The sequence below is a fragment of the Aulonocara sp. 'chitande type north' Nkhata Bay genome, linkage group LG3, assembly GCF_057382095.1.
Source record: "Aulonocara sp. 'chitande type north' Nkhata Bay isolate Kocher_YH1m ecotype deep benthic linkage group LG3, A_spYH_male_GT1.1, whole genome shotgun sequence".
NCBI lineage: Eukaryota > Metazoa > Chordata > Actinopteri > Cichliformes > Cichlidae > Aulonocara > Aulonocara sp. 'chitande type north' Nkhata Bay.
Window position 1 is genome coordinate 19857158 of NC_141346.1, and position 25807 is coordinate 19882964.

General features: G+C 42.3%; 3 protein-coding genes across 3 annotated transcripts; 1 reads left to right on the top strand and 2 right to left on the bottom strand.

The window, feature by feature from the left end:
- Positions 1–3433: 3433 nt before the first annotated feature.
- On the top strand, positions 3434–8417 carry LOC147334405 (uncharacterized). Its single transcript, XM_086272062.1, has 5 exons — positions 3434–3999; positions 6002–6172; positions 6264–6368; positions 7312–7407; positions 8219–8417. The coding sequence occupies exons 1-5, from the start codon at positions 3888–3890 to the stop codon at positions 8260–8262; spliced, it is 528 nt and encodes a 175-aa protein (XP_086128188.1). The 5' UTR covers positions 3434–3887; the 3' UTR covers positions 8263–8417.
- A 4637-nt stretch (positions 8418–13054) lies between these two features.
- Positions 13055–19037, bottom strand: LOC147334406 (V-set domain containing T-cell activation inhibitor 1-like). Its single transcript, XM_086272105.1, has 2 exons — positions 18771–19037; positions 13055–13404 (listed from the first exon to the last, which is right to left on the bottom strand). The coding sequence occupies exons 1-2, from the start codon at positions 18829–18831 to the stop codon at positions 13055–13057; spliced, it is 411 nt and encodes a 136-aa protein (XP_086128231.1). The 5' UTR covers positions 18832–19037.
- Positions 19038–22718: 3681 nt separating this feature from the next.
- Positions 22719–25724, bottom strand: LOC147334407 (tripartite motif-containing protein 16-like). The gene is made up of 3 exons (XM_086285922.1): positions 24243–25724; positions 23528–23541; positions 22719–22884 (listed from the first exon to the last, which is right to left on the bottom strand). Exons 1-3 carry the CDS (start codon positions 25722–25724, stop codon positions 22719–22721), a joined length of 1662 nt encoding a protein of 553 aa, XP_086142048.1.
- Positions 25725–25807: the final 83 nt, after the last annotated feature.

Consider the following 25807-nt stretch of genomic DNA (forward strand, 5'->3'; position numbering starts at 1 on the left):
ACAAGGGTGTGATTCATTCCAGGGTTTAGTCGTTTACCTGCCAGCAGCTGTGAAACATCTTACAACATGTAGTGTGACTCAGTCTTTCACCTGGGGTCCGTTCTTCATACCTCGCTTACTACATCCAAGATCAAATCATCGCGCCAACTTTGAGCTCGCTATTCCGGTTCTCCGAACACACCTGTTGTTGACGATTAGTACAGCTGGATGCAGGAATGTGAGATCACTGGGTGGCTTAACAGGGGCTACGCATCGATAGTAGAAACATTGATTGGCAACCCTCTGATTGGTCGGCGAAAATCTCGAAGGAGCGCGCTCGGTATTTTTCGGCAGCAGAGCAAGAACTCATGAGTGAGGGATTTCAGGAGTTTCAGAGTTTAATTAAAACGCAAGGGAACACTGCAAAGGCTGCAAAAGCAAGGAGAGAGGGCTGGCAAAAAGTTGCTGACAAATTAAACTCGTAAGTAATTTAATAATAATAATAATAATAATGGATTGGATTTATATAGCGCTTTTCAAGGCACCCAAAGCGCTTTACAATGCCACTATTCAGTCACTCTCACATTCACACACTGGTGGAGGTAAGCTATGGTTTTAGCCACAGCTGCCCTGGGACAGACTGACAGAAGCCAGGCTGCCATATCGCGCCATCGGCCCCTCTGGCCAACACCAGTAGGCTGTAGGGTAAATTTATTATATTACATTATATCATCTTTCACATTAGAGCCACAACAGGACCCACTAGAACATGGGAACAGGTAAAAGTGAAATATAAGAATATTCTACAGAATGATAATATTTATCACTTATATTGCTTTTAGTCTCTTGAAAAGAGACCCTGAAATAATCTGTTTGTTTATAACAGCAACCAAGAAAAGGGCAGAGCAAAAAAAGACAGGTGGTGGTCCTGCACCCCCTCGTCAACAAGTTGGTTAAGTAAATAATACCCTCACGGGAAATCGATATCTCTCTATGAGCACACTGTCGCGCTGAGCTAAAGGATCCTGTCTATCCCGCAATATACGCTGAATTCTGAGGACTCTCCTTATCAATCTTGCACCTTCCGCAATGGGTTGCTCGCGTATACGGACAGGACATGGCTGCGACAGACTTCCCAAATCCATCTTCGCTTTTATAGCCATGGTCTCTCATCTTGATTACACGAAGTAATTTACAATTACTACTCTGAAATATGAATTACATCTGAAATAATCAAGTACATGAAATAGAATGATTAATAGTACATTTCCCTTTTTTTAGGAAATGACCTGTATGTATCTGTGTGACATCAATACAAGGATCAAGTGCTGCATTATCTTTGGTTACATTGATAATATTTATTTATGGTGAAACAGTGGTTAAATATTGCTGTTGCTTTCGTATAAATGAAGCGGACATACCTGAGTGGCCGCGATCTAATCCTGTTTACATAAAGTAAGCCTGCTCCCGAGCAGGTTTACGCTTACGGATCTGTTGCTATGACAGCAAGTCCCGGATGAGCTTCGGAGAACCAAACGATCCAAGATCACGCGAAATCGTCAACAATCAAATCCAACTAACTTACTTAGCGAGGTACGAAGAACAGGCCCCTGTTTGTCAGCTTTTATTTTGGACTTTGTTTTTGTTATTTGTCAGGTTTCCAGCAGTGGGAGTGTAACACAGTTACACAAACACAGGTGGTGTTAAGGTGGATTCACTTTGTTGCAGAGCTATAAAAGTGAAATGGATCATAAAATTGTGTTTCTGGCTCCTCTCACTGAACAACCAGCAGTTACTGCAGGGTTGAGCAACTCCAGGCCTCAATGGCCGGTGTCCTGCAGGTTTTAGATCTCACCCTGGGTAAACACACCTGAATGAAATGATTAGTTCATTACCAGGCCTCTGGAGAACTTCAAGACATGAGGGGTGTCCAAATTCACGGTCTGCATCCTTGGAGGTCGCGGCCTTCTTGGTCTACCACTAGAAACGTTTCACACAGCATTGTTTGACAGAAATGATAGAGAAATATGATTTTGTTCATCTTTGTGTTTTTATATGAGCTTTGTTTGATTTGATAAGTATCTGAGGCTGAGACCACGGGACTGTAAAAACATGATTGTTGGGCTTCATTTCTGTACTTAACAGTCATTTCAAACTTAGCTAGTAAATAACAATTAGCTTATGTTGTTCATGAGGCTAAAGTCATCTCACTTTGGTAATGTAAAGATAATGTTGCCATCATTAAAGTTATAATAATATTAATAATAATTGCAGCAGTGAACTTGAACTCTGTGTCAAATACTGAGCTTCAAGAAAGAAGCACCAGTTTCAGTGCGCTGGGATTGACAGGAAGTGAACAGGCTCTCTGTTGCTTAGAAACAAGAAGTGACAAACCGTAAATCCTCTCAGTCTAAGGAGCTTGGAAAGAAAAGCGTCTGGACTTCTTTAAGTTGCTTGAAGACGTTTCACCTGTCATCTGAGAAACTTCAGTCCTCGAAAGAGTGACCTTTGTCCTTTAGATGCAGATGGACAGCTGAGTCTTGCCCTGTGGAGGTGGCTCTTCTATGTTGTGCCATGCGTTTTTCGAGGAAGCCAATGTACATATCTTGGACAGAGAAGACAGAGGGTTTGAAAGACGAGTCAAAGAAGCCCTCTATGTCCACTGTGAGCGACCATCTTTGAACAGAGGCGGTGGTTCAAGACACCAACTATCTGCCATCTATAATCCAGTTTTGTTTCCTGAATGAACCTCTGTCCTCCCTCACTCCCCCAGGTCTTACTGCCCGCCTACCTGCCTTCAGTGAAAAACCAGGTGAGTTTTTTACAATCCGATCTGCAGAGAAAACCTACGCTTCTGACAAAAGGGGTTCTTCTCGTCCATGCCTTTCACAATCAAAACTCTTTACATATCTGTACTGTGTTCTTGCACTATAGCAGAAAATGGCTTACAGAGGTGCATTAACATCCCCTTTGGCTTGCTGCATGTACGTTGGGGTTCTTTCCAGTGGATGAGAGGGTTAGTTCCCTGCGCCCTGAAGTAGCGGTATGCTTTATCGAGCTCCGGTGGAGATTTAAGTATTTCTAGGCAATTTCTTGCCAAATAACTCACAGAGAATGTTAGAAAAGTGAGTGGTACGCCCACTTCCAGTGTCTTCAGGGAGGACGCGGATGTTCTGATGCCTACTACGGCTCTCCGGGTCGGTGACTTTGTTCTTTAGCTGGCTGTTATCTTCGCGAAGAGTGGCACACATGCTTTCAGTGACTCGTTGGCTCCGGTCTTTAGTTACAAGCTCCAAGGACAAAACTCTCTCGGCCTGTTCCTATAGGGCTTGTTGCAGTTGGTCCAGTTTTGATTCGAGGGCGTTAAATGAGGGTTTAAATTCAGATGTTAACTCATCTTGGTGCTGCTGGAGCAGCGTGGTGATAGCCTCCAGTGTTAAGCTAGCATCCTCCTTTTTGTTCGCTTTTGCACTCTTAGAAGCCATTGGAAAGTGGTCTTTAGTGCTTCTATCTAACATTCACGTGCATTCACGCTCTGATGGATGCATTGGAGGGCATCATGGGGTTAATATCTTGCCTAATGATATTTGCATGCAGACTAGAATCAAACCACCAACCTTCTAGTGAGTAGGTGACCCGCCCTGAGTTACAGCCACCCCAAAGAGTTGGGGTGTAAGAGGTGTAAGGAGTAGTGTATCCTGTAAAGGAGCAGACAGAGCACTGCAGAGTCACTGAAGGTGCTGAAGGAACCAAGATAAAAGCTCCTGATTGTTCACTCGGGGTAGAAAACAGCTGATCTTAGGTCTGTGTGTGAGTCTACTGAATGAAAGAGGTGTTGGCTCCTTGCACACAACCACTTCCTCTAACTGACATCAAATGTGAGTCCTGGGAGTTTGTGAAAGCAGACCATGAGCTCATCCTCCATCATGCAGACACAGATCGCAGCCTCAGCAGTGTCTCTTGCAGAAATGTGGATCTTCTCCTGCTTCCTCATTGGCTCCATGGCCTCTTCTTTGCAAGGTGAGCTCCGTGTGCGTTCATGCTGTTTGCTTTGTTTCACTGATGCTCCTTATCAGTCGGACCATTTATAAGGAGAATCAGCACTTATTCTCAGGAGAGAAAAGTTGAGACACTAGGAAGCTAGGAGCTGCTTTTCATTGTATTTCAATAATCTGAAGGCAGTGTCGTCTGTGCTTGATTTCAGTCAGAATCAGAAAAAAAAATCAGAGAGTTCTGCACATGTTTGTGCAAGAATTCTTATTTTTTTCTTGTGTTTTCACACAATGATCAAGGTTTAAGATGAAGCCAAAAATTCAGCCAAAAGATCAAATATGCAGGAATAAAATTGTTCCTGTGGGTCTGTATCTCTTGCTAATGCTCTCTTTGAAAACCCTTTTTTCTGTGAGGGAAGGTCTTGTTGATCTCTCACCTCAAACGTAACTTGTTTCAGAGCAGATTCGGTTACCACGGCTCATGTTTGTAACACTGTAACCAAATAATTTCCCGAGATCAATAAAGTATTCTGATAAGAAAATGTTTAAAATACTGAAAACAGCCCCCAGAATAAATCCTGCTTGAAAATAAAGGGCAGAAAAAACGCAGTGAGTAAAAGGTTATAACCAGTGGAACACAAAGACATCCTGGGTTTGCTGAACATACTTTGCAGCACAGGATCAGGGATTTAATGGGCTGAATGATTTCACTACACTGACATGTGGACCGCAGCATGGAGGTTGTAAATAATATTAGATTTTTTTGTAGCTTCTTAAAGCCATAGCTTCGGTAACAGCGACTTGTCCTCCACATTTTCGTTATAATAAAGTTCTGTTGCACTTTCCAATAAGCACGAGGAGGAAACAGGTGTGAGGTGTCGCAGGATGTAACTTCGTGGTTGGATGGGTCGACACAAATGAGCAATTTAGCCAGATGCTGTAATTCTACCAAGGAATTGAATTTCTACTATTTCCGCTAAGCCAGATTACCATGATGCAGCAGCTGGTGTCTAAATTTCAGATGGCTGCAGCGATGAGCTGCACTCACTGCTGATGGCTTTGAGTAGCCGAGGCTGTGCCATGTTTCCCACGATGCAGTGCTGACTGAAAGCCTCAACCCCAACAGCATCCAATCTTAGTTTTCAGTCTTGACTCTTCTATGCAGAAATGTCTCAACAAGTTCTCAATGTTTTTATTGAGATGATGTAAATTCTAAAAAAATCCTATTAGTGGAGAACAGGGATGGTTGTAACAAAGGGCATAGCTTTCACCAAGAAGGGATACACAAACAATCGTGTAATCGGGTCCAAATGTTGCACTTCCCTACCCAACCTTGCATGTAAAATTGCAAAGCTCTGTAAAGAAGGACTCATAATTTAAAGGAAAATCACTGATTTCCACTAAGATATGATGGAAGTTGTATTTTTGTAAAGAGATGTGTCATAGGTACAAAGTGAGGCATTGAAACCATCATGCTGTGACAGGAAGCTAAAGAGAGGCTGACAGGGGTGTGAACAGCTGTAACACCTTTAAAAAAATGGTTAAAACTAATCCCAAGACTGTGAGGGAGTTTAAAAATTACACAGTTCCTCTTTAAGCCAGGTGCACATTTTCCAGCAACAGGTGACCATGACTTGAAAGTCAGAGATGATAACATCTAAGCAACATTGTCAAACAAAGATTCCAATCCGCATCTGCCCCCACAGTCTTTCACAGAATGGTGAAACCCTCCCCAAGCTTTACTTCTGTCGAGGTGGATCAGTGATCCTGCAGAGTCCTGTCCTCCCTGTGATGGAGGGAGATGACGTCACTCTGCTCTGTAAAACAAAGACCACTCCCTCCAACCTCCCAGCTGCTTTCTATAAAGATGGCTCCCTCATCAGGAAGCAGCCTACAGGTCACATGACCATCCAGCATGTTTCCAGGTCTGATGAAGGCCTCTACAAGTGTGACATCAGCGGTCATGGAGAGTCTCCATCCAGCTGGATCACTGTCACAGGTGACACACTCACCTGTCTGTGTTTCTGCAGGTTGGAATGAGACTGTGACAAAGACACCAACTGCAACACCTCCGCCCACAGCCGCATCCACCTCTTTTTATCTTCTGATGTGCGTGTTGTTGTCTGCTGGGTCAGTCTGCCTTGCGCTTTTGCTGTTCTTAATGGTTCTGCTGGTGAGAAAGTATGTTTACGATAAACCAGGTGAGAAACAGAATAATTCATTTCAAATTTCAAAAACATTTAAGAAGTGTTTAAAAGTTTGTTTTTTAAAGTCCGTTATTATTGTTTACAGTTTGCTGCATTTCAGCTTGTAAGAAAGAAACTCGACATCAGATAACCTACTACTGTGACATCATAAGGGCAGACCGTCAAGAGCAGCCAATCAGACGGAGCACAGGTACTTTTTCATGCACCAATGGTGTCTTTGTGGACTTCTTCAGTTTTAACCAACCTGTTAAAAACGTTTCATCAAACAACACTTTACAGAATCCACTTCCTTAAATATTTCCAATCCTGCATTGGTTACATCCCTGTTTTGTTAAAAACTCAAAAAATGGTGCTGAGCAGAGTTCGAAGGTCAAACTGCATCATCTTCATCATCATTTTCTTTTATTTCCCAACTTTTCCCACAAACAGCAGCTGTGAAACAGTGACATGTTTTTCATCCTGTCCTGTTCACAATGGAACAAACAATCACCATTTCATTCAACAGTGTTTTTTCCCATATGGAAAAGAAATAGTAAAAACATGTATGATTTACTCATGAAAGTGGCCACTTTCTCATTACTTTCATATATATATTTTTAGTAAGTATACAAAACATACAAGTTTCATTATATAATTTTTCAAGGGATCTTATATCTGTTTTCACTCTTGTATGCTTTTCATACAAGTTTCATACAAGACAGATAAAAACTTTATAAGATGTATATATATCTTTTCCATATGGGTTCTTTCATGTGAATAATAATCACATTAATCAAACTTAGAGCTATCACTTTATACCCTTTAAGTCCCTCCTCCACGGATCTGCCCATGCTTTAATCAGCCTTTTATTCACCACGTATTTTATTTGTAGGTTTCATTTTGTACTTCGTGTAACATCCTGACATCCTGACCAGCTCATATAGCCATTCCCTGATTCAAAGGAATCCCTGTGTTTGCATGTTTTTGTTTAATTCAGTGTCCTTTTTTCTACCAACACACTAAAACAGAGTATGAATGATCTGACCGTTGTCTTCTTAATGTTTCCTGCAGTTTTTATACCAGCGGCGCTGCTATCACTGCACTGATGTCCTTTTGTGTTTTTTTTTTGTTTTGTTTTTTTTTTTATTGTGCAGAGACTGATTCAGCTGCAGGTCATCCAACAGCGAGAACAGAAGATGTCAGTTATGCGGAAATCATCATAAAAGACATGGGAAACAGGTCAAAGAGAGGTATGGTCACTCCGCTTTGTCTCCTCTGTCTGTGGCTCCTGTTGTGTGCAGTGGTCAGCTAGGGTCAGACACAGGGTGGAGGTCAGAGCAGCCGTTCTCTGCCGGTCACTGGTATCAAACTCATTTTACATTGTGGGCCAAAAATAGTCATGTGATTATCGTGGAGCAGTGAAACTCAACTTTCTGTCAGTGTAAAGAAACTTAATTAAACAGTTAAACCCATACATACATACATACATGCATCTGGAAAAAGGAAGCACTGAGTTTCACTTGTGGGACTTTGAAACTGTTCAGGGTGCACCGAGTTTAGAATTTAAAGTGCTGGTTTAATGCAAACCTGGCCACATAAAGAGGACCACTATATTATTTGAACTCTGGTTGGTCTGGTAACTTTTCGTTATGATGACAATTAAAATTTTTGTTATGTTTTTGTATATCCTGTTCATAGCCTGTACATAGCTTGTACTCACTACAGCCTGTACATACTTATAGTTATAGAATATTCACAACATACTTCATACCGTGTACATTATAACATACCATAATAGACCCATTTCTGTAATATACTTACATATCTATACTATTGCTAATATATATTGTAATATATCTATATCACTAAAGCACTTCTGGATGGATGCAAACTGCATTTCGTTGCCCTGTACCTGTGGATGTGCAATGACAATAAAGTTGAATTCTATTCTATTCTATTCTAAAATAACTGGACATAAATATAATTTTAAGAGAGCTTTTCTGCAGAGTTGGTTATTTTTCTCCAGTTGTTGACCTCTTTCTGTTTTCTGTGTGTGTTCAGAGTTTCAGCCAGAGCCAAATGTCATCTACTCCACAGTGAAGTAATCCACCAGTCCAACCATTGGGGTCCATGTGGTCTTCGCCGGCTCTGCCAATCAAACCAGAGAGCATTTTCTTCTTAATTTTCTGTGTGTGTTCGTTTTTAATCCACTTACCTTCATAAGCCGGTTCATAACACTCATAATACAAGACAAATTTTTCATGACAATACATTTTGTAAAAGGTAGTAAAAAAAATCAAATAAAACTTTATAATCTTTATCTTTTAGTCAGCTTTGTCTCAGCAAACCTCGTGCTTTGCATGTAGCATCCTGAAGAGCTCCGGCTGTCTATGCAGGAGAAACTTTGCTTTCACTTCTTCCTTTTGTGGTTTTTTCATGAAGATGTCTGATGGAAAATGTGAGTTGCTGTGGCTAATCAACATGCATCTGCCTTTGGAACAGATAAAGAACAAAAACAAATAGTATCTGCAGCCGCAGACTATACACAGTAGGAACATCAACCAGTGTGGAAACTTCAGAAATGTATAGACTGGTAGGAGGTTAGGGGCAACTTTCACATTAAAACCATCCAATATATAAAATACTATAAATTACACATAAGCCAATTTCCATTAGCATACATTTGAAATTTTATATATTCCAGGGTGTCACAATACGGCTGTGTGCAGGCAAGAGTAGGACCCAGACGGAAACTCAGAGACAAAAAGTACACTCAAAAAACATAGCTTTATTGCTGGCATGGAGTGGCAAAAACTAAACTGGGAAAACTAAAGCACGAGAAGCCACAGGGAAAAATCACACAGCTATGAGGGAGAACACAACCCTGACAAAGAGAAACATGGGGCTTAAATTCACTGAGGGATAATGAGGGGGAATGAGCCACAGGAGGAGAGCACAGCTGGGAGTAATCAGGCAGGACGAGACAAGGGAAGCAAAACTAGAAACATTAACATAGGACAGACTGTGAAAGTAAAACAGGAAACACACTGACGGAACTCAAGACATGTAAACTTAACAGACTGGGGAGACAGAACATAGGGACCTGAAACATGAACAGAAAGGCACAGTAGACACAACAGGAACATAACAACGCCACAGGGGAAGAGTAAAACAAAATGCAGGAATACAGGACCTCTTTCAAAATAAAATGGGAAACATAATGAAATGCAAACATGACAACATAAGAAACACAGACATGAAGCACATGAAGGACAAGGGAGACTTAACGGGGTTGGATACACAAGGGGAATCTAATAAACAAATGAACTTAGATAACCTAATGAACAAAATAAACTCAAACTTAAAACGCTGGGTCAAAAGACCCAGGATCATGACACAGGGAGGCATTTGGGGTGAGAGCTGAACAATGTCTGAACAATCCCATGTTGTCTCTCATCCTTCATGCACTTTTGTTAAAAAACTTCAGTTAATGATAACAGTTGAAACTTCCTGCCATCAACTGGTGATAAATGACAACCTGCCACTTTCCAGAGACGTGCAGTTCGTGGGATTAGTTTAATCGGTGAATATAATTGGCACACAGCTGTGAATGTTAGTGCAAAAGCTTGTTTGTCTGTCTATGGTAGAGAACCAGGCTCAGGGAGGGGCGGCCATCTGCTGCAACTGGATGTGGTTGAGGGAGGAAGACGGGACAAAGACCTGCAAATGTTAGTAAACAGTGTTTAAAATCATGTCAATCATGTCAAGTCCTGAGTGTCAAATGTCCCCCCATGCAGGGTGATAACAAGTTGGATTACAATCACACATCAAACTGTTTCCATTGAATCCTCTAATAATTTATATTTTTTCAAAGCTGTGATCCTATCCAGTACCTTTTTTTGAACAACCACGACAGAAGCTACAATACATGATTAATGGAAGAAAAAATCAAAACAAAAAAATAAATAAGATTATCTATTTTTATCAGAATAAAGCCAGGCGTGGAGCTTCAAAACAGAATCAATGTCTGATAAAGATTCAGCAAAAAAAGACGACGTCTCACAGGATTATTTACTTTATTTATTTAACAGTCTTCCTTTGATTTGAGGTTGAGAGTGTGTGCAGTGCAATGAGACCAGATAGTGGGAAACTGAGAGGAGGGAGAGACACATGTCTGAGCATGAAGGTGAAATAACAGAAGTAGTTGTCGTGAACCAAAGTTCTCACAGATACAGGACCCAGAAGCAGACTCATCACAAATGTCAGTGAACTTATTACCACCATTACCCGAAAAAGGAAAAAGGGAGGACACCAGAGTGATTTTCAGTTTCTTCTCTCTTGCAGGAGTTTAATGGAATGAGGAGAGAGCATGAAGATGCCCCCTAGTGGAGGATGGAGCCAATACCAATAGACCCCAAGGCTAACTAGCTTATTAGTAACGTACAGATTGTGATTCCCTAAATAAAATGACACAAACATTAATGCAACATGAAAAATAATAATTTAATTACATTTTTCAACAAAAGTACACATTACATTATATATGTCAACTAATATGAGTTCATATTTACGATATCTCTTTTGTGAACCTTTGTTTTTACTGTCAACCGAACACACACCAACTTTAACAATCCTCCAGTTTTACAGTGTTACTCTTCAAGCAGTAATAAGAGCTTCCTGTGGGTGTTTTTAATCACAGTTCCTTGTCCGAATGGTGAATTAAAGCTAAGCAGACTTCACACAATCATCCTGGCAAGTAAATCCCCAAAAGTTGATTCTGTTCATCTGGACGTAGCGTTTTGTGGGAGAAACGTTTCATCACTCATCCAAGTGACTTCTTCAGTCTCAGCTGGCTGCAGGTTTCCTAATTTATAAACAGTACATTTGCATAATGACTGAAACCAGCCCACTGAAGGAACAATGGGCTGGGAGGTCAGTTCCTTAATCATAATTATGCAAATTCTCATGATCATTGATCAACAACCACTCTTTCAATGATGAGGATGCACACATCCTGGACAGGGAGGAACGCTGGTTTGAGTGCGGAGTCAAAGAGGCCATTTACGTGAAAAGGGAAAGACCATATCTGAATCAAGGAGGGGGCCTAAGGGTACATCTTTCACCATCTTACAATGCTGTGATTGCAGCCATTCCCCAACTCTCTGTGAATGGTACTCATGGCCATTGATCAGTGGTTGTTGATCAACAGTCGGCTTTTTTTGGCGATTTGGCGCTATATAAATAAAATAGAATTGAATTGGTTATTGATCAATGGTCATTAGAATTTGCATAATTATGATGAAGGAACTGACCTTCCACTGAAGGATCAGTTGGCTGGTTTCAGTCATTGTGCAAATGTACTGTTTATAAGACTGGGGAAATCTGCAGTCAGCTGAGACTGAAGAAGTCTACTGAAAACGTTATGTCCAGATGAACAGAATCAACTTTTGGGAGTTGTTTTTTTACAGATTTGTGTTGGAAACCTCTTTTTTATTTTAAGATCTATCAGGGATTAAATGTATAGTGAAACTTATTTACGCTAACAAAAAGTGGAGTTTCACTCATCTGATCCACTTGGGTTGGTGGGAAAAACAGGGACTTCTCTTTGGTGTAGTATGAATGGCAATGCAGAAGCTTTTAATCAACACAGAAACTGTAAAACTTGTTTAAAAAAACCAAAAACAGGTTAGTCTAAAAATCTGTCCTGTCATTCACATTTGTCAAAGACGTTCAGGATGGCCGGATTGGAGTCATTACTCGGGTGATTCAGGCCTGTGGGCCTTATGTTATGACATGCTTTAAAGTCTGTTCTTAGTTCAGAGTGGTCTTATCCAGTTTCTTTTTTGTACAACCAGGAGAGAAGTGAGCTTGATTACAAGATTAATGGAAGGGGGAAAAAACAAAACAAACAAACAAAAAAAAGAATAAGGAGAACTTTTTTATCAGGATGAAACCAAGCCCGGGCCTTCAAAACAAAACTAATGTCACATGAAATACGAAGAAAAAAATCCAAGGCTTCTCACAGCATTATTCGATATATTTAACTGTTGTTTTTAGTACGCAATAAAAATAAAATGCTACAAATAAAAATGTGGCACACAGGTTACCTTAAGGCTTGTCACCAAACACAGAGTAATGAACATTAGGCTGAACTATTGTACTAATTGCCACCTTAAATCTCATACTGCTCTAAAAATTTCTACTGCAGCTCACTCCCAATTGCAATTACGTTGAACCCCCCCACCCCCATACATGCCAACAGTTACATTTCTATTTTCCTTCTTATGTCTAGAACTGCAATTTTAGTGCTTAAAATTTTCTTTTATATTTATACATATTTATTTAACCTATAGTGTTAGTGTATTATACTCAATATTATTATTAGTGTGTATTGTATTATACTGCTCAAAGACTTGTCTTATGCTCATCTAACACATTTCATTGCAGTGTGGTAACGTGCATTTGACATATAAAGCTGAAAACTGAAAACAAAAACAAAGGAAGACAAACATCAGAGAAATTTCAGACATGCTGGTTCAGGTGAGTCTGCTTGTCTTCATGTTTTCTGTAGGTCAAAACCCACCAACAAGAAGCACAGCAGAAATTGAATGAGCGACTATGAGTCCGAATGGAGCATTTATCTTCTCTCCCACACTGACCCTTCTGATTATTAGCTGACCTGCAGGAGAGAAACAGGTGTGAGGTGTCAGCTGTCAGGTAGGTGATGAGTGAAGAACAGAACAGAATCAAACTGCTGTCAGACATTATCTACTGCACTCTGATCACATCACTCAGACCAGCTGCTTTCTACAAAGTCTCATCAACAACATCTTTAGAAACAAACATCAACAAGCAGGAAGCAGCTTCACCTCTGATCACACACACACTCAACTCTACTCACTCACCTGGAGGAACAACATGAAGGTAGATGATGTTGCTGGGGCCACCTTCGAGAATACCTCTGCTCTTTGACTCCCTGATGCGACACTCGTATGTTCCAGTGTCATTAGTCGTCACATCTTTCAGAATCAGAGACGCGTCTCCATCCTTCATCTGTCTGTCCTGCAGATCCACCCGGTTCTTGAATGATGGATGCTGGCTGGCTGGATCAAAGTGCCCATCCCGGTGCAAAAGGACATATTCTTCATTTAGATCAGGTTTGCTCCACTCTACACCTATGATGGTGTTTAAAGCTCGACATGGCAGAGTGACGTTCTGTCCAGACTCAGCTGTGATGCTTTTCTCATCTGAAAGAGGAAACAACACAGAGCAGAGAGACTGAAATTTTCTCTTCTAAGGCAGCCAATCAGAGTGAGATCAGAAAGAGATCATTGGCCTACAGTTTTTTTTTTCCTTCTTTGTGATTCAGTTTCAGTCCAGCACTTTGTCTGCAAAGCATTCATCAGAATCGTTTTTATTGGCCCAGTATATGTGCAGACACATACAAGGAATTTGGTTCCGGTAGATGGTGGCTCTCAATCACAGCAATGTAAATCTCTCTCACACACACACACACACACACACACACACACACACACACGCACGCGTCTATATATACATTACATATGCATACACATAGCTGTGTAAACCAGCTATAAATAACCAATCTAAACTTATAAACATAAAATACATAAATGAGGTGGAATGAATACTACAGAATGTAGATAAGGTGCAGTTGCAGTCTGGCAGTGGGAGCAGTGCGACAGGTCAACTGTTTAGGAGGGAGGTGGCGAGGGGAAAGAAACTGTTCCTATGTCGGGTGGTCCTGGTCTGCAGGCTTCTGTACCGTCTGCCAGAGGGCAACAGATCAAAAAGTCTGTGTCCAGGGTGTGAGGGGTCTGTGATGATTTTCCCTGCCCGTTTCCTGGTTCTTGAGAGGTACAGGTCCTGGATGGAGGGCAGGGGGGCGCCGATGATCCTTTCTGCTGCCCGTACAGTCCGCTGCAGTCTGCTCCTGTCCTGTTTAGTGGCTGCTCCATACCAGACTGTGATGGAGGAGCACAGGACAGACTCAATGACCGCAGTGTAGAACTGGATCAGCAGCTCCTGTGGAAGACTGTACTTCCCCAGTTGTCTCAGGAAGTACATCCTCTGCTGGGTCTTTTTGAGGATGGAGTTGATGTTGGTCTCCCACTTCAGGTCCTGGGAGATGGTGGTACCCAGGAACTTGAAGATCTCCACAGTTGACATGTATATGTTTAGTCCACCGGCTTTCACTAAAAAGGCAATCTAGATCATGTTGGAATGGAATTATTTGAAGTGCCTCAATTCTATGCTTTATATTAACTAAAAAGCCATATATTATATGGCATATAATATGCTTTGGAGTTTGTATGTGCTTTGGAATTTGTACATACTTTGTCTCAAGGGGCCACCGTATATATATTTATATATAAATACTAGGGGTGCAACGATATTCGTATCGATATTGAACCGTTCGATACAGTGCTTTCAGTTCGGTACGCATATGTATCGAACAATACAAAATTTGTAATTTATTTTATCAACTTTCCTTCTGATGATGCTGTCTGTGTTGAGCGCTCAGTGAATCTGCGTTCGACTACTCCGCCTAGGGTCGACAGTGCAGCCTAGGCGGAGTAGTCAAACGCAGATTCACTGAGCGCTCAACACAGACAGCATCATCAGAAGGAAGAGCGCAGGGCAAGCTAGCGAGACAGAAGTTAAGCTCCCCTTACAACATGGACCTCCCCCATGGACCACCCTCATTCAGATCTGGCGTTTGGAATTATTTTGGTTTTCATGTGACGTATGACCCTGAAGGTAAGCGAGTCATGGACTAAAGTAAAACAGTATGTTGGATGTGCCATGCAATGCTCAATTACATGGGTGGGAACTAGTGTGTTAGCGCAGTTAGCTCGTTAACGTGTTGGCCGTCTAGCCCCATGCACGGGGCGATCGGCGGTAGCTCGTTAACGGAGATTTGCCGTGTTGTGGCGTTAAGGTCATTTCAACGAGATTAACCTGAAAGCACTAGTGGGAACACAACGAATATGACTGCATATTTACGCCGACATCATCCTAGTGCAAAGACAAGTGGAAGCAGAAAAAAAACAAGCAAGCATGCTACTAACTTTAGCCGAGTCATTTAGACAGCTGTTAGCACATGATTCTCCTTATGCTGCTGAGAATATAGCCCAGAAGAAGCGGATAGTATAGCTTTTATTTTGGAAAGAGACATTTCTCTGTAATAAACTCTCTTTTCCAAAGATGAGTGATTCCTCAATCAGATACAGGGCTTGCAATATCGCTAGTCCGACGTCCTGGGGCTAGCGATTTTTCCAGTCGGGCTACCAAAATCTATCTCTGCCCTGCCCGTCGGGCTTTTGTAGGAAGGAAAAATATATGTCAATGCTTTTGCATTCTTTCGGAAATGTAGCTGGGTAATTATGTCATTGGCATCGGTGAGCCACTGTCAATATGTGACATATTGAAATCTCGTTTGAATTTGCGCTTGTTTTTTTGCTTTCACTTTGCAATCGCGCGAACTGTGTATAGAGAGCGACAGCACTGATCTGTGAGTGATGATAATTTGTGCACCAATTCCTCTGACATCGTCTTATTAATCGTTAGCTTACTATGCAAACATGACAAGTGAAATCTCCCGCAGCAAGCTTAAACATGTGAGAGGTTGATCGCGCAGAGAATCGCTGAGCTTATGTGAGTGCGTGTGTAAAAGCAGCAGGATTTATATTTGACTACAATGACCTGGATGACTGAGAACCTTCACAGACAGATATATATTTTAGTTCTGCTGAGCCAAATAAGACAGGTCAGGGTGAAGAAGTGACAGCCAAAGAAAAGCTTACCACAAAACGGAGAAGTTATGACAAATCAGACTATAAGGCAAAAAGAAAGTGCAGCTTTATGGTTTCATGGACAAAAGAATTTCTGTGGCTGCAATATGACGAGCTAAATAACCAGGGCTGCACATAAGTGGTCCGCAGGTGCGCATTCGCTGTCAAAATAAAAAACACGCACAAGGGTTAGGGTTAAATTTAAAAACTGTACTTTTGAGTTAAAATATATATTTATAATTTTAATAAATGACAAACTAAAAAGGCATGAACATTTTTTTTGTATCGAAAAAATATCGAACCGTGACACCAAAGTATCGAACCGAACCGTGAATTTTGTGTATCGTTGCACCCCTAATAAATACATAAATAAAACCACAAGTTTTTTTTCTTTTACATTAGTAATTCCTTTGGTATGACATTTCCATGCCGATAGAGGATGGATATGATCGGTGTGTGTTGCGCTTGTCCCCAGAACATGCTTTATTATCCAGAGAAACCCCTGAATCCTGAATGAACTGCTTATCTTGCCAGCACAGACTGCAGAAGCCCTTTGTGATTTGCCTCTAACGTGCTCCCTCCTGGGGAGGGTGTCGGGTGTCAAAGCAGTCTGATACGTCAGCCGGCAAGCGTGAGTTCTCCAGCCTGCAGCGTTGGCTCCTTCTCCAGTGTATTGCCTGTGGGTCGCTGGTTTGCTGACCCAGCATGGGCCCCCTCAGTGAGCTGAGCTTCCTGGCTGCACCAGTGTCTTATTCGGTTTACTCTTGCTGCTGCGAACAGCATGGAGCAGCTGCTGGGTGCTGCGGATGGACCGTGGGTTCACATCCATAGCTCAGCCCTCTACTTCAGCGGCTGCGCTGCTGCTGCAGGCTGTGTTCCCCTGGAGTATTGCCTGCGGTTTGCCCGTTTACATGCCAGTCAGACCTTGCTGTGTCTGGTACATCGGCAGGCAGGTGAGCTCTCCAGCCTGAGGCGTTGGTTCCCTGTCTGGTGTATTGCCCGTGTGTCGCTGGTTTACACAGCCAGCGGGGGCCGCTCAGTGAGCTGAAACTTCCTGACTGTCCACGAGTGTCTCGTTCGAGTTCACTCTTACTGCTCCCCTGTCTGTAGACGGCACGAAGTGGCTGCTACGCCCTGCTGATGGACCTTTGGATCACAGCCCCACTTGGGCCCTTCACTCTAATGCTGGGCTTACACTGTGCGATTTTTTCAGTCGCGCGATTCAGCTCCTGCTCAAACTGTACAATTGACTCGCAGGGGTTAGAAGTTCATAGGTCACGATGCAGGGTCTCACACTATACGGCCCGATGCTCTGATGCGACCTGAGTGCTCACACTGTGCGTCCATAAAATGAAGGTTATAACAGAAATTCTGTCGCTCTCTCGCTCTCTGTCTTTCACTCACACAGACACGCACACCACCACCATCAACTTTGCTAAATTGCTAATGAAAAACATTGATCAGGCAGCTGTGATTGAGCAGCAGTGTAAATCCAACTATTTTCAAGGTTGTTGTGTCGTGATAATTTTGTGAGGCCACATCGAAAAGGCTCGGATGAGCTTTCCAAAGTTCTACAAGTTGTGCCTCCATCGCTTGTGTCCAGATCACACGCTGCACTGCCGTGCTGCGCCGTTCTTTTTCGCTGACATTTGTGTTTGCGCGTGCGCAGTGTGACAATCTGCGGTGACACCCTCACGACGGTCGCGAGGATTTCAAACAGGTTTGAAATCCTCGCGACCAAGCGATTGATGATCGGGAGCTGGTCGTGAGGTGTTAATCGCGTCTCGTTACCCCACGTATACTACACGATGCACGACGCATGATGAAGGCCAAAATCGGGCCGATCGCCAAAACGGTCGCACGACTCAAAAATCGGCTCAAAATGGGCCAAAAAAAAAAAAAAAAAAAAAAAAATCGCACAGTGTAAGCCCAGCATTAGTGGACTAAGCCACCAGCTCATCCCCAGTCTTCGGATGTCGTGAGTCGGCTGCTTGACTCTGGGGACAGAACTGGGGCTGCGTCTCTACCTCGGCCATCCCGCATCCCTTACTTGGCAATCCACTCCGCAGCAGTGGTGGGCTGACCTGAAGTGGTCACTCAGTTACAGTCCTTGCGTCCTACGGGACTTGCTTAGGCTAGTCTTGCGTCTGGCAGACTGATGCCTCCGCCCCCCGGCTCGGCCTTTGTGTCTGGCGAAGCCCTGACCGGGGTGGCGTGTATATATGTATATTTGTAAATAGTTCATTGGTACTTTCACTCTGTGATTCGGGTGCACTGTCTCCTCGCAGGGTGTCTGTCTTACATAGTTACCCTGTACATATAGAATATGTGACGGAGTGGAGAGATAGTCTCGATATGATAGAGAACGTACAGTTACATTGTAACCTTGGCTCTCTGAGTGAGAGACTCTCTCTTCAGGCTGCTTGGAGATGCATCCTGATTAAACTATCACCAGTGTTTGCACAGCTGTTTTTTATACGTAAGCTGTGGAGTGTAAGAGTGTCTTAAAGAAATATCCACATGCCACGACCAAGGTCATACCCCGTACATATAGAATGTAACAGCATGGAAATAGAGTCTCTCACTCAGAGAACAAAGGTTACAATGTAACCATATGTTCACTCAATGCTCAGTAAACATCAGGTTCACAGAATCTGTTACTTGTTTTAAAATATAGTCTACTCCATTTCCACCAAGCCTCTTACTTCCTACTTAAACACAATCAATCAGTCAATCAATAGTTATTAGTGGTAGTTTTTTTAGTAGTTATAAGTGAACTGCTGTTATTTTGTACTTACCTGCAAACACACAGACAAAAAGCAGCAGAGTACAGCAGAGCGACTCACTCGCTGCAGTCATTTTCTCCTTTATCCAGTTCAAACTCCAGCTGTTAAAAATCCAAGGATGCTGATGTTTTCAGGAACAAAATCTGAAACTGTAGATATCAGGTAACTGCTTTTAACAGTCTTTGTTTGATTTGAGGTTGAGGGTGTGTGTGCAGTGGAAAAATCAGTTAGTGGGAAGGCAGGAGAGATGCATGTCCGAGCATGAAAGTTAAATAACAGTGAAATAACAGCAGTAACTAGGAATGTGGGCTTGACCGAGGACCCAGTTCTGCTCCTGTTTTACATATATCATAAATACACAGAAAGTAACGAGGGAAGTGGAAGCACACGGGGAACACAGCTGAGGACAATTACACATGACAGAGTGGGGACACGAAACTGAAAATGCTGACACCAAGACACGGATCTTAAACATAACACAGACAGTACACAGAGACAGCAGAGAGAGCAAGAACACGATTGAAAGAGGAGCAAAGCACAATCACCATGTACACAGTCGCACAGAGGGAGACACAGAGGAGAAATCTAATAAACAATACTGAACAGAATATCCTAGGAAACCTCAACATAATGCAAAATATGACAGAAAACGCAGGACACTTAAACTGTTGGGTCACAATGACCCAGGACCATGGCAGGAACATCAATGAGCATATGTTAGGTTTTATTACATACCCTGCATTGAGAAATAACAATTCAGCTGCTTTCCAAAACATAACTAACCTAAGCCCATTCAGTGATGTCCAGAAAGTACTAATAAAATATTCTATCATGTACAGTTTTGCCCCCAAAATGTGATTTAAAAAAAGAAAACATTCAAAATCAGTTTTTTGTGCTTTCTCAAATCCTAAACAGTGACAGTTTAATAATCTGGAGACAAAACATCATCAGCACGTCTGATTCTTTGAGTAGATCTTCACAATATAACCCATGCTAAGATGGTTTAGGGGATTATTTGCCCATATCAGGTTAACTGGTTACCTAGCAAAATGAACAGGGTTTACATGGCCTACTGTACATAAAAAGAAGGGAGACTAACTGATCCAAATGCCTGCAGGGAAATTAAAGTGATATGACTTCATTAGAAATAAAAGTGCACATTTCACTGGTGCCTACAGGCACAGTCATGTCTGGGCTTGAGCTGTAGTTAGTTTCAGTCTCTGCTGGTTTAACAAACATTAAAAGAGAGCTGAATAAAAGTTACAAATGCTGGAAACTCTAATAACAAGATTAAATGAACGTTTCTTCCTCTTTGACATCTTTGGTGTCAAAGGTCAAACTCAGGTACAGCCACAGATCTCAGTACAGATAGATATTCAGAGTATCGTCAGAGCAACAGCTTTAAAATCGATTGAGTACCAAGGCTCAATCTGTTTAACTGAACAACATCTTTAGAAACAAACATCAACAAGCAGGAAGCAGCTTCACCTCTGATCACACACACACTCAACTCTACTCACTCACCTGGAGGATCAACAACACTCAGGTAGATGCTGCTGATGGAGTTACCACTTAGATGAGCTCTGTTCTTTGACTTGTTTTCTCCTCTGACATGACACTCATATGTTCCAGTGTCATTAATCGTCACATCCTTCAGAATCAAAGACACGTCTCCATCCTTCATCTGTCTGTCCTGCAGATCCACCCGGTTCTTGAATGATGGATGCTGGCTGGCTGGATCAAAGTGCCCATCCTGGTACAAAAGGACATATGTTTGATTTATATCAGGTCTGCTCCACTCTACACATAACAGAGGTTGAACACTTCTTTCTACAGCAGCCAATGAGAGTGAGAATATGAGAGAGATCATTGGCTTACAGTTTTTTTTTCTTTCATTCTTTGTGATTCAGTGTCAGTCCTGCACTCTGTCTGCAAAGCATTCATGTATATGTTTAATCCACCTGCTTTCACTAAAAAGCACCCTGGGTCAACAGCTTCTGTTACTTGTAAATGAACCAAAAAGGCATGTGTTACTGCAGCTTCCAAACTACAGAAATCCTCACAGTATCTCTAACATGCTGATTCTGGTAGATGTTTTAGTGCCAGGACACTTACTGCACACCAGGGGGGAATTGTACTTGCAATTCACACTCCAAAAGTGTGTAGTTTTTCCACTACATGATCCAGCTGCTCAGAGATGAGATGAATTGTCTCAGTCTGGTGGGTAACCTTGGCCGATAGCAGGACACTGCAGTGTTGCCAACTTAGCGGATTTGTCGCTATATTTAGCGAGTGTTCAGGCCCCCTTAGTGACTTTTTTTTCTAAAAACCAACTACAGACAAATCTAGCGACTTTTTCTGGTGTTATTGGAGACTTATTTATGACGGCTTTTTGACGTGAAATAGCTCTTCTCAACAAGCAGCGGTGGTGTCGTGGGCACGTCGCCCGTGCCAAAGCACTCATAGGCGGAGGATATTCCTCCCCCAGCGGCTATCAGGGCAGCTGGGGGAGCCGCACCGGCAGATAGGGGCACCAATCACTGGCAGGGAGTATTGCAGGGGGAAATACGCTCTCACACCTGGGTTACCTGAGACACAATGGATGCAGTACAGGCACTCACGCTCCCCCTATGTACTCTATACACCCAGGTCCAGGCATCAAAACACCCAAAGATCTCTTGGACTGTGTAAATGACCTGGCACGACTCAGGTGTGGGATGCTGACAATCGTCTTTCTTTATATTTTGCCCAGCGCTCTGCTGGCACAGCCACAGTTGTATTTTCACACTGCATGTGCAGTTGCTTCACCCTCAGCTCACTTCTCTCCTCCTCCGGCCCCAGCAGCTACTGAAATAGTGAAGGTATGATTAGATGATGCTTGCTGGCTGTGACAACCAGCCTCCCCTGACACCACACCCTGAACCCACTGCTTCCTCCCCTCCTCATACAGCCGAGCCACAAACCACAGTCCACCACAGACTCCTACTAATAATCAACATGAACACGACAGAATTAATCAGCATTTTTAAAAGAACAATTCTCAAGGACACATTTCCTGGCTGTCTTCGCTTGTTATCAGTTCCCAAAACACACTATTGATACATTTCCACGCATGAGCATTGTGAACACAGACCTCTCTACATTACCTGGGAACACTGGGTTGTGCTTTATTATCACAAAACACAAACAAGGTTTGTTTTTTTTTGACAGTTTCAACAATTTACTGGACAAAGTTACATGCAAGACAGAGACATTCCTGCCTCTGTCAAACAAAAGTGGAAAATATATTTGTTTTACATTTAATCATAATAAAGAAATAAACTGTTGGTAGATCAACGTTTTACAACGAATCATCCATCAGTAAAAATGTTACTCAATTCCAATACAACAAATTCAACTATCATATAAAAAAAAATCCAACCCTGCAGTTGGACGCAAACTTTCTAATCTGACATCACAAAGTTATTCTGAAGCTGTAAATCTAATTAAAAACTCCCCAAAACTACTATGAGAAAACCCTTAAAAGGTTCAATGAAAAAAGAAAAATTCTTTACATATAAAATCAACAATCTTCACATTTCAGAAACTGGAACCAGCTTTAAATGTTACTAAAATAATGATAAAACAATCAATTCTCTAATCATTGACTAACTGATGAATCAACTGATGCAGCTTCAATATATTGTTGCATTTGACAACCCACTACAGCAACTACAGAATAAAACCACTAACCAGATTGATTAAAGATTTCAAACATGCTGAATATGAAGAGTAGTATAATTTAACTCACATTATCAGCCATAAGAACAAATTAAGATTTATAATGATGTAAGGTATATAAATGTAAGTACAATTTGAATCAATGGGCCACTGAACTTCTCAGCTTCTAAAATGTAAAGCCTCATTTAGAAACTACACAAATATAGTGATCAGGGATCAACATGAACATATCTTCTCTGTCTATTTGACTTTAATCAACTCTGCACTGTCTCCAACTTCAGAAAGATAAAGTCCAGCATGGAGCGGCTGAGTGAATGTGGTCTGGACTCTGTGCAGGAGAGTCATGGTTTCAGAGACGCTGTAGAAAGACAGAATACCTGCTCTGTGATCCAGGTACACTCCTACTCTGAGGACCTGAGAGTGTCACAGTCTGGCGAGGGCAGACTGTATGAATTGAAAAAGGACCCAAAACGCAGACGCCAAGGAACAGGGAACAGAACTTGAAATGTTAACAAAAGGCGAGCCGTTTAATAAGGCTAGTAGAAGAGGTACAAACAAAGGGCAAGGTAGTGATGTGACGTTCTGTATCGAGGCTTCGAAGCGTGTGTCGAGTAATGGAGGGGGCGTTTCCGCGAAGCGCGTATCGAGGCTTGCTTCATTTATGGGAGGAGCTGAAAATGATGACGTCCGAAGCCTCGCTGCCCGGCTGTACCACATGACTGGTTCAGGAAGCGGTTCGAACTTTGCCGCAAATAATCATTTTCCATACTGCCAGCATAAATATACACAGTATACTGCCATCACTACAATATAGATGTTTTACACACTCATTTTGTTGTTGACATTTACAGGCTGTGTGCAAAATGCCACACTCTTCAAATTCATGCCAACTAATATTTTTACGTCCAGTAGGTGTCCTGCTAGAGCAAATGAAGCTTCAAGAAGCTTCGCGTTGGGGTGAACCAATTGGATGAAAAGCTTCAGTGCTTCATGAGGCTTCATCTGCCCATCACTAGGGCAAGGCAAACTGAAGCAAAATTAACACAAACCTAAACTGGGGAATCTAAACAAGCAATAAGAAAAACCTAGGCAAGAAACTTGGAAACATGGCGTGGACAACAGACGACCTGACAATCACACACTGAAAACAGAGGACTTAAATACACAGGAGGTGATTAGGGGAAGTGGGAACACATGGAGGAACAGCTGAGGGTAATAAAGCAGGACGAGGCAAGGGAAGCAAAACTAGAAACACTCACATGAGACATGGACCTTCAAAGTAAAACAGGAAACACACTGACTGAATTCTAAACATGCAAACTTAACAGCAACTGGGGAGACAGAATATAGGAACCTGAAATATGGTACAAAACCATCACAGTGGACATAACATGGAACACAGGGAAGCCATATGATGAAGCCAAAGAGCAAAACCTAAGATAACCATAACTGAGATCTAGGGAAACACGAAACAGTACCACAAAGGACTCAAAACATAATCCATAATATAAAAACACGAGATCTCTCCAAAATGAAACAGGAACATGAGAGGCAGACATAACAACATAAGACAACAGACATGAAACACACGAAGGGCAAGGGAGATTTAACATAGTTGGAACACGAGGGGGAAATAATAAGAACTAGAAACACTTAGGCATGATAACAAATAAACTTAGGAAACCTGATAAGCTTAAACATACACTATGAACATCAAAAGAACTGAAACTCAAAACACTGGGTCATAAGACCCAGGACCGTGACAGAGAGGAGAGTTCGGACATCGTTGTGCCAAAATTGAAAAATGTTTTTGTAACAATTTAATACCCAAGATTTCTCATTCCATCCAAAACCACATTTATTGAGGCCCCCTGCTCTGCTGATATTCTTGTATGTGACTGCTATAAAAACCATTTCCCCTCTCCACTCCACCTCCCAGTAACAACGTCCAGTCAGGCTCTCTGTACTCAGGATCTGATGGCATGAAGTGAATCTGTCTGGATGATCAGAATAAGACTGTTGTTGTTTCATTAATGTTACTTTTCTGTTCCCGTCAGATAATAACAGATGTGTGCTTGCTGTGTTTGGATCCAGTGTGATTTCATGTGAATATTTTAAGAATCCAGCTCTGGTCTTTGGCTCTGGTGGTGACAGTAAAACATCCACTTCAGTGACTGTCAGTGAGATGTTTGTCCATTCCTCTCTCAGAGTGTCCTGTAGTTTATCTCTGGTCTCTGACACAGCTGCTGTCACATCCTCAAAGTACCTCAGAGGACGAATATTGATGCTGGATGAGTGTGTAGACTCACTGAGTGCTGACAGTGAAGGGTAGTTGTGTAGAAACTGGTTGTGATCCTCTGTGTGTGAGAGCTGCTCCAGCTCGCCGTCTTTCCTCTTCAGCTCAGCAATCTCCTGCTCCAGCTTCTCCTGAAGCTCTTTGACTCGTCTCACTTCAGTTTCCTGCTGGGATCTGACCTGCTGCTTCACATCAGAGCTTCTTTTCTGGATGAGACGGATCAGCTCAGTGAACATCTTCTCACTGTCCTCCACTGCTTTATCAGCAGAGCCAATGATGGCCTCCACCTCCTGTTGAAGCAGCTTCACATCTTTCTCTCGCTCCTGGATTCTCTGCTGGATGTTTAGTCGTCTCACCTCGAGCTCCTTCTGCTTCTCAGTCCTTTCTACTGCAGCTGGGACTGTTTCATGGCCTTTATGTGCATCCATTGTGCAGAGATAACAGATACTCTGCTGATCAGTACGACAGAAAATCTTCATCACCTCATCATCACAAGAGCAGATGTTCTCCTGGAGCTTCTTGGAGGGGGCCACCAGCTTGTGTTTTTTAAAGGCAGGAGACTCAAAATGAAGCAGAATATGTTTCTCACAGTAGGAGATCAGACACACCAGACAGGACTTGATGGCTTTCAGCTTCCTCCCAGTGCAGACATCACAGGCCACATCTTCAGGTCCAGCATAGCATTGCTCACCTGCAGCAGCTTGGAGTCCAGTATGCTTCAGCTGCTCCACTAAAGTTGCAAACATGACGTTTTTCTCCAGGACAGGCCTCGGTTTGAAAGTCGTCCTGCACTGAGGGCAGCTGTGGATTCCCTTCCTGTCCTCTTCATCCCAGAAACTTTTAATACAGTTCATGCAGTAGCTGTGTCCACAGGCTGTAGTCACTGGATCCTTCAGTAGATCCCAATCTTGTTTTGCATTTATAATAGCTGCTGTACAAGAAATAACCATGTTCTTTACATAAAAATAATTATTTTTTCATCTTTTTCCATCTGATGTGACGAACACTTTGTCCCCTTTACTGCCTATTAGGA

What these genes read in the sequence shown, in the direction of transcription:
- LOC147334407 (XM_086285922.1), bottom strand. Translation starts at nt 25,724, where the DNA reads ATGGTTATTTCTTGTACAGCAGCTATTATAAATGCAAAACAAGATTGG.
- LOC147334405 (XM_086272062.1), top strand. Translation starts at nt 3,888, where the DNA reads ATGAGCTCATCCTCCATCATGCAGACACAGATCGCAGCCTCAGCAGTG. An exon ending in CATGGCCTCTTCTTTGCAAG is followed by an intron (nt 4,000 to 6,001) that starts GTGAGCTCCGTG and finishes GTGTTTCTGCAG; the next exon opens with GTTGGAATGAGACTGTGACA. An exon ending in GTATGTTTACGATAAACCAG is followed by an intron (nt 6,173 to 6,263) that starts GTGAGAAACAGA and finishes TATTGTTTACAG; the next exon opens with TTTGCTGCATTTCAGCTTGT.
- LOC147334406 (XM_086272105.1), bottom strand. Translation starts at nt 18,831, where the DNA reads ATGACTGCAGCGAGTGAGTCGCTCTGCTGTACTCTGCTGCTTTTTGTC. An exon ending in TTTTGTCTGTGTGTTTGCAG is followed by an intron (nt 13,405 to 18,770) that starts GTAAGTACAAAA and finishes TTCCTCTTTCAG; the next exon opens with ATGAGAAAAGCATCACAGCT.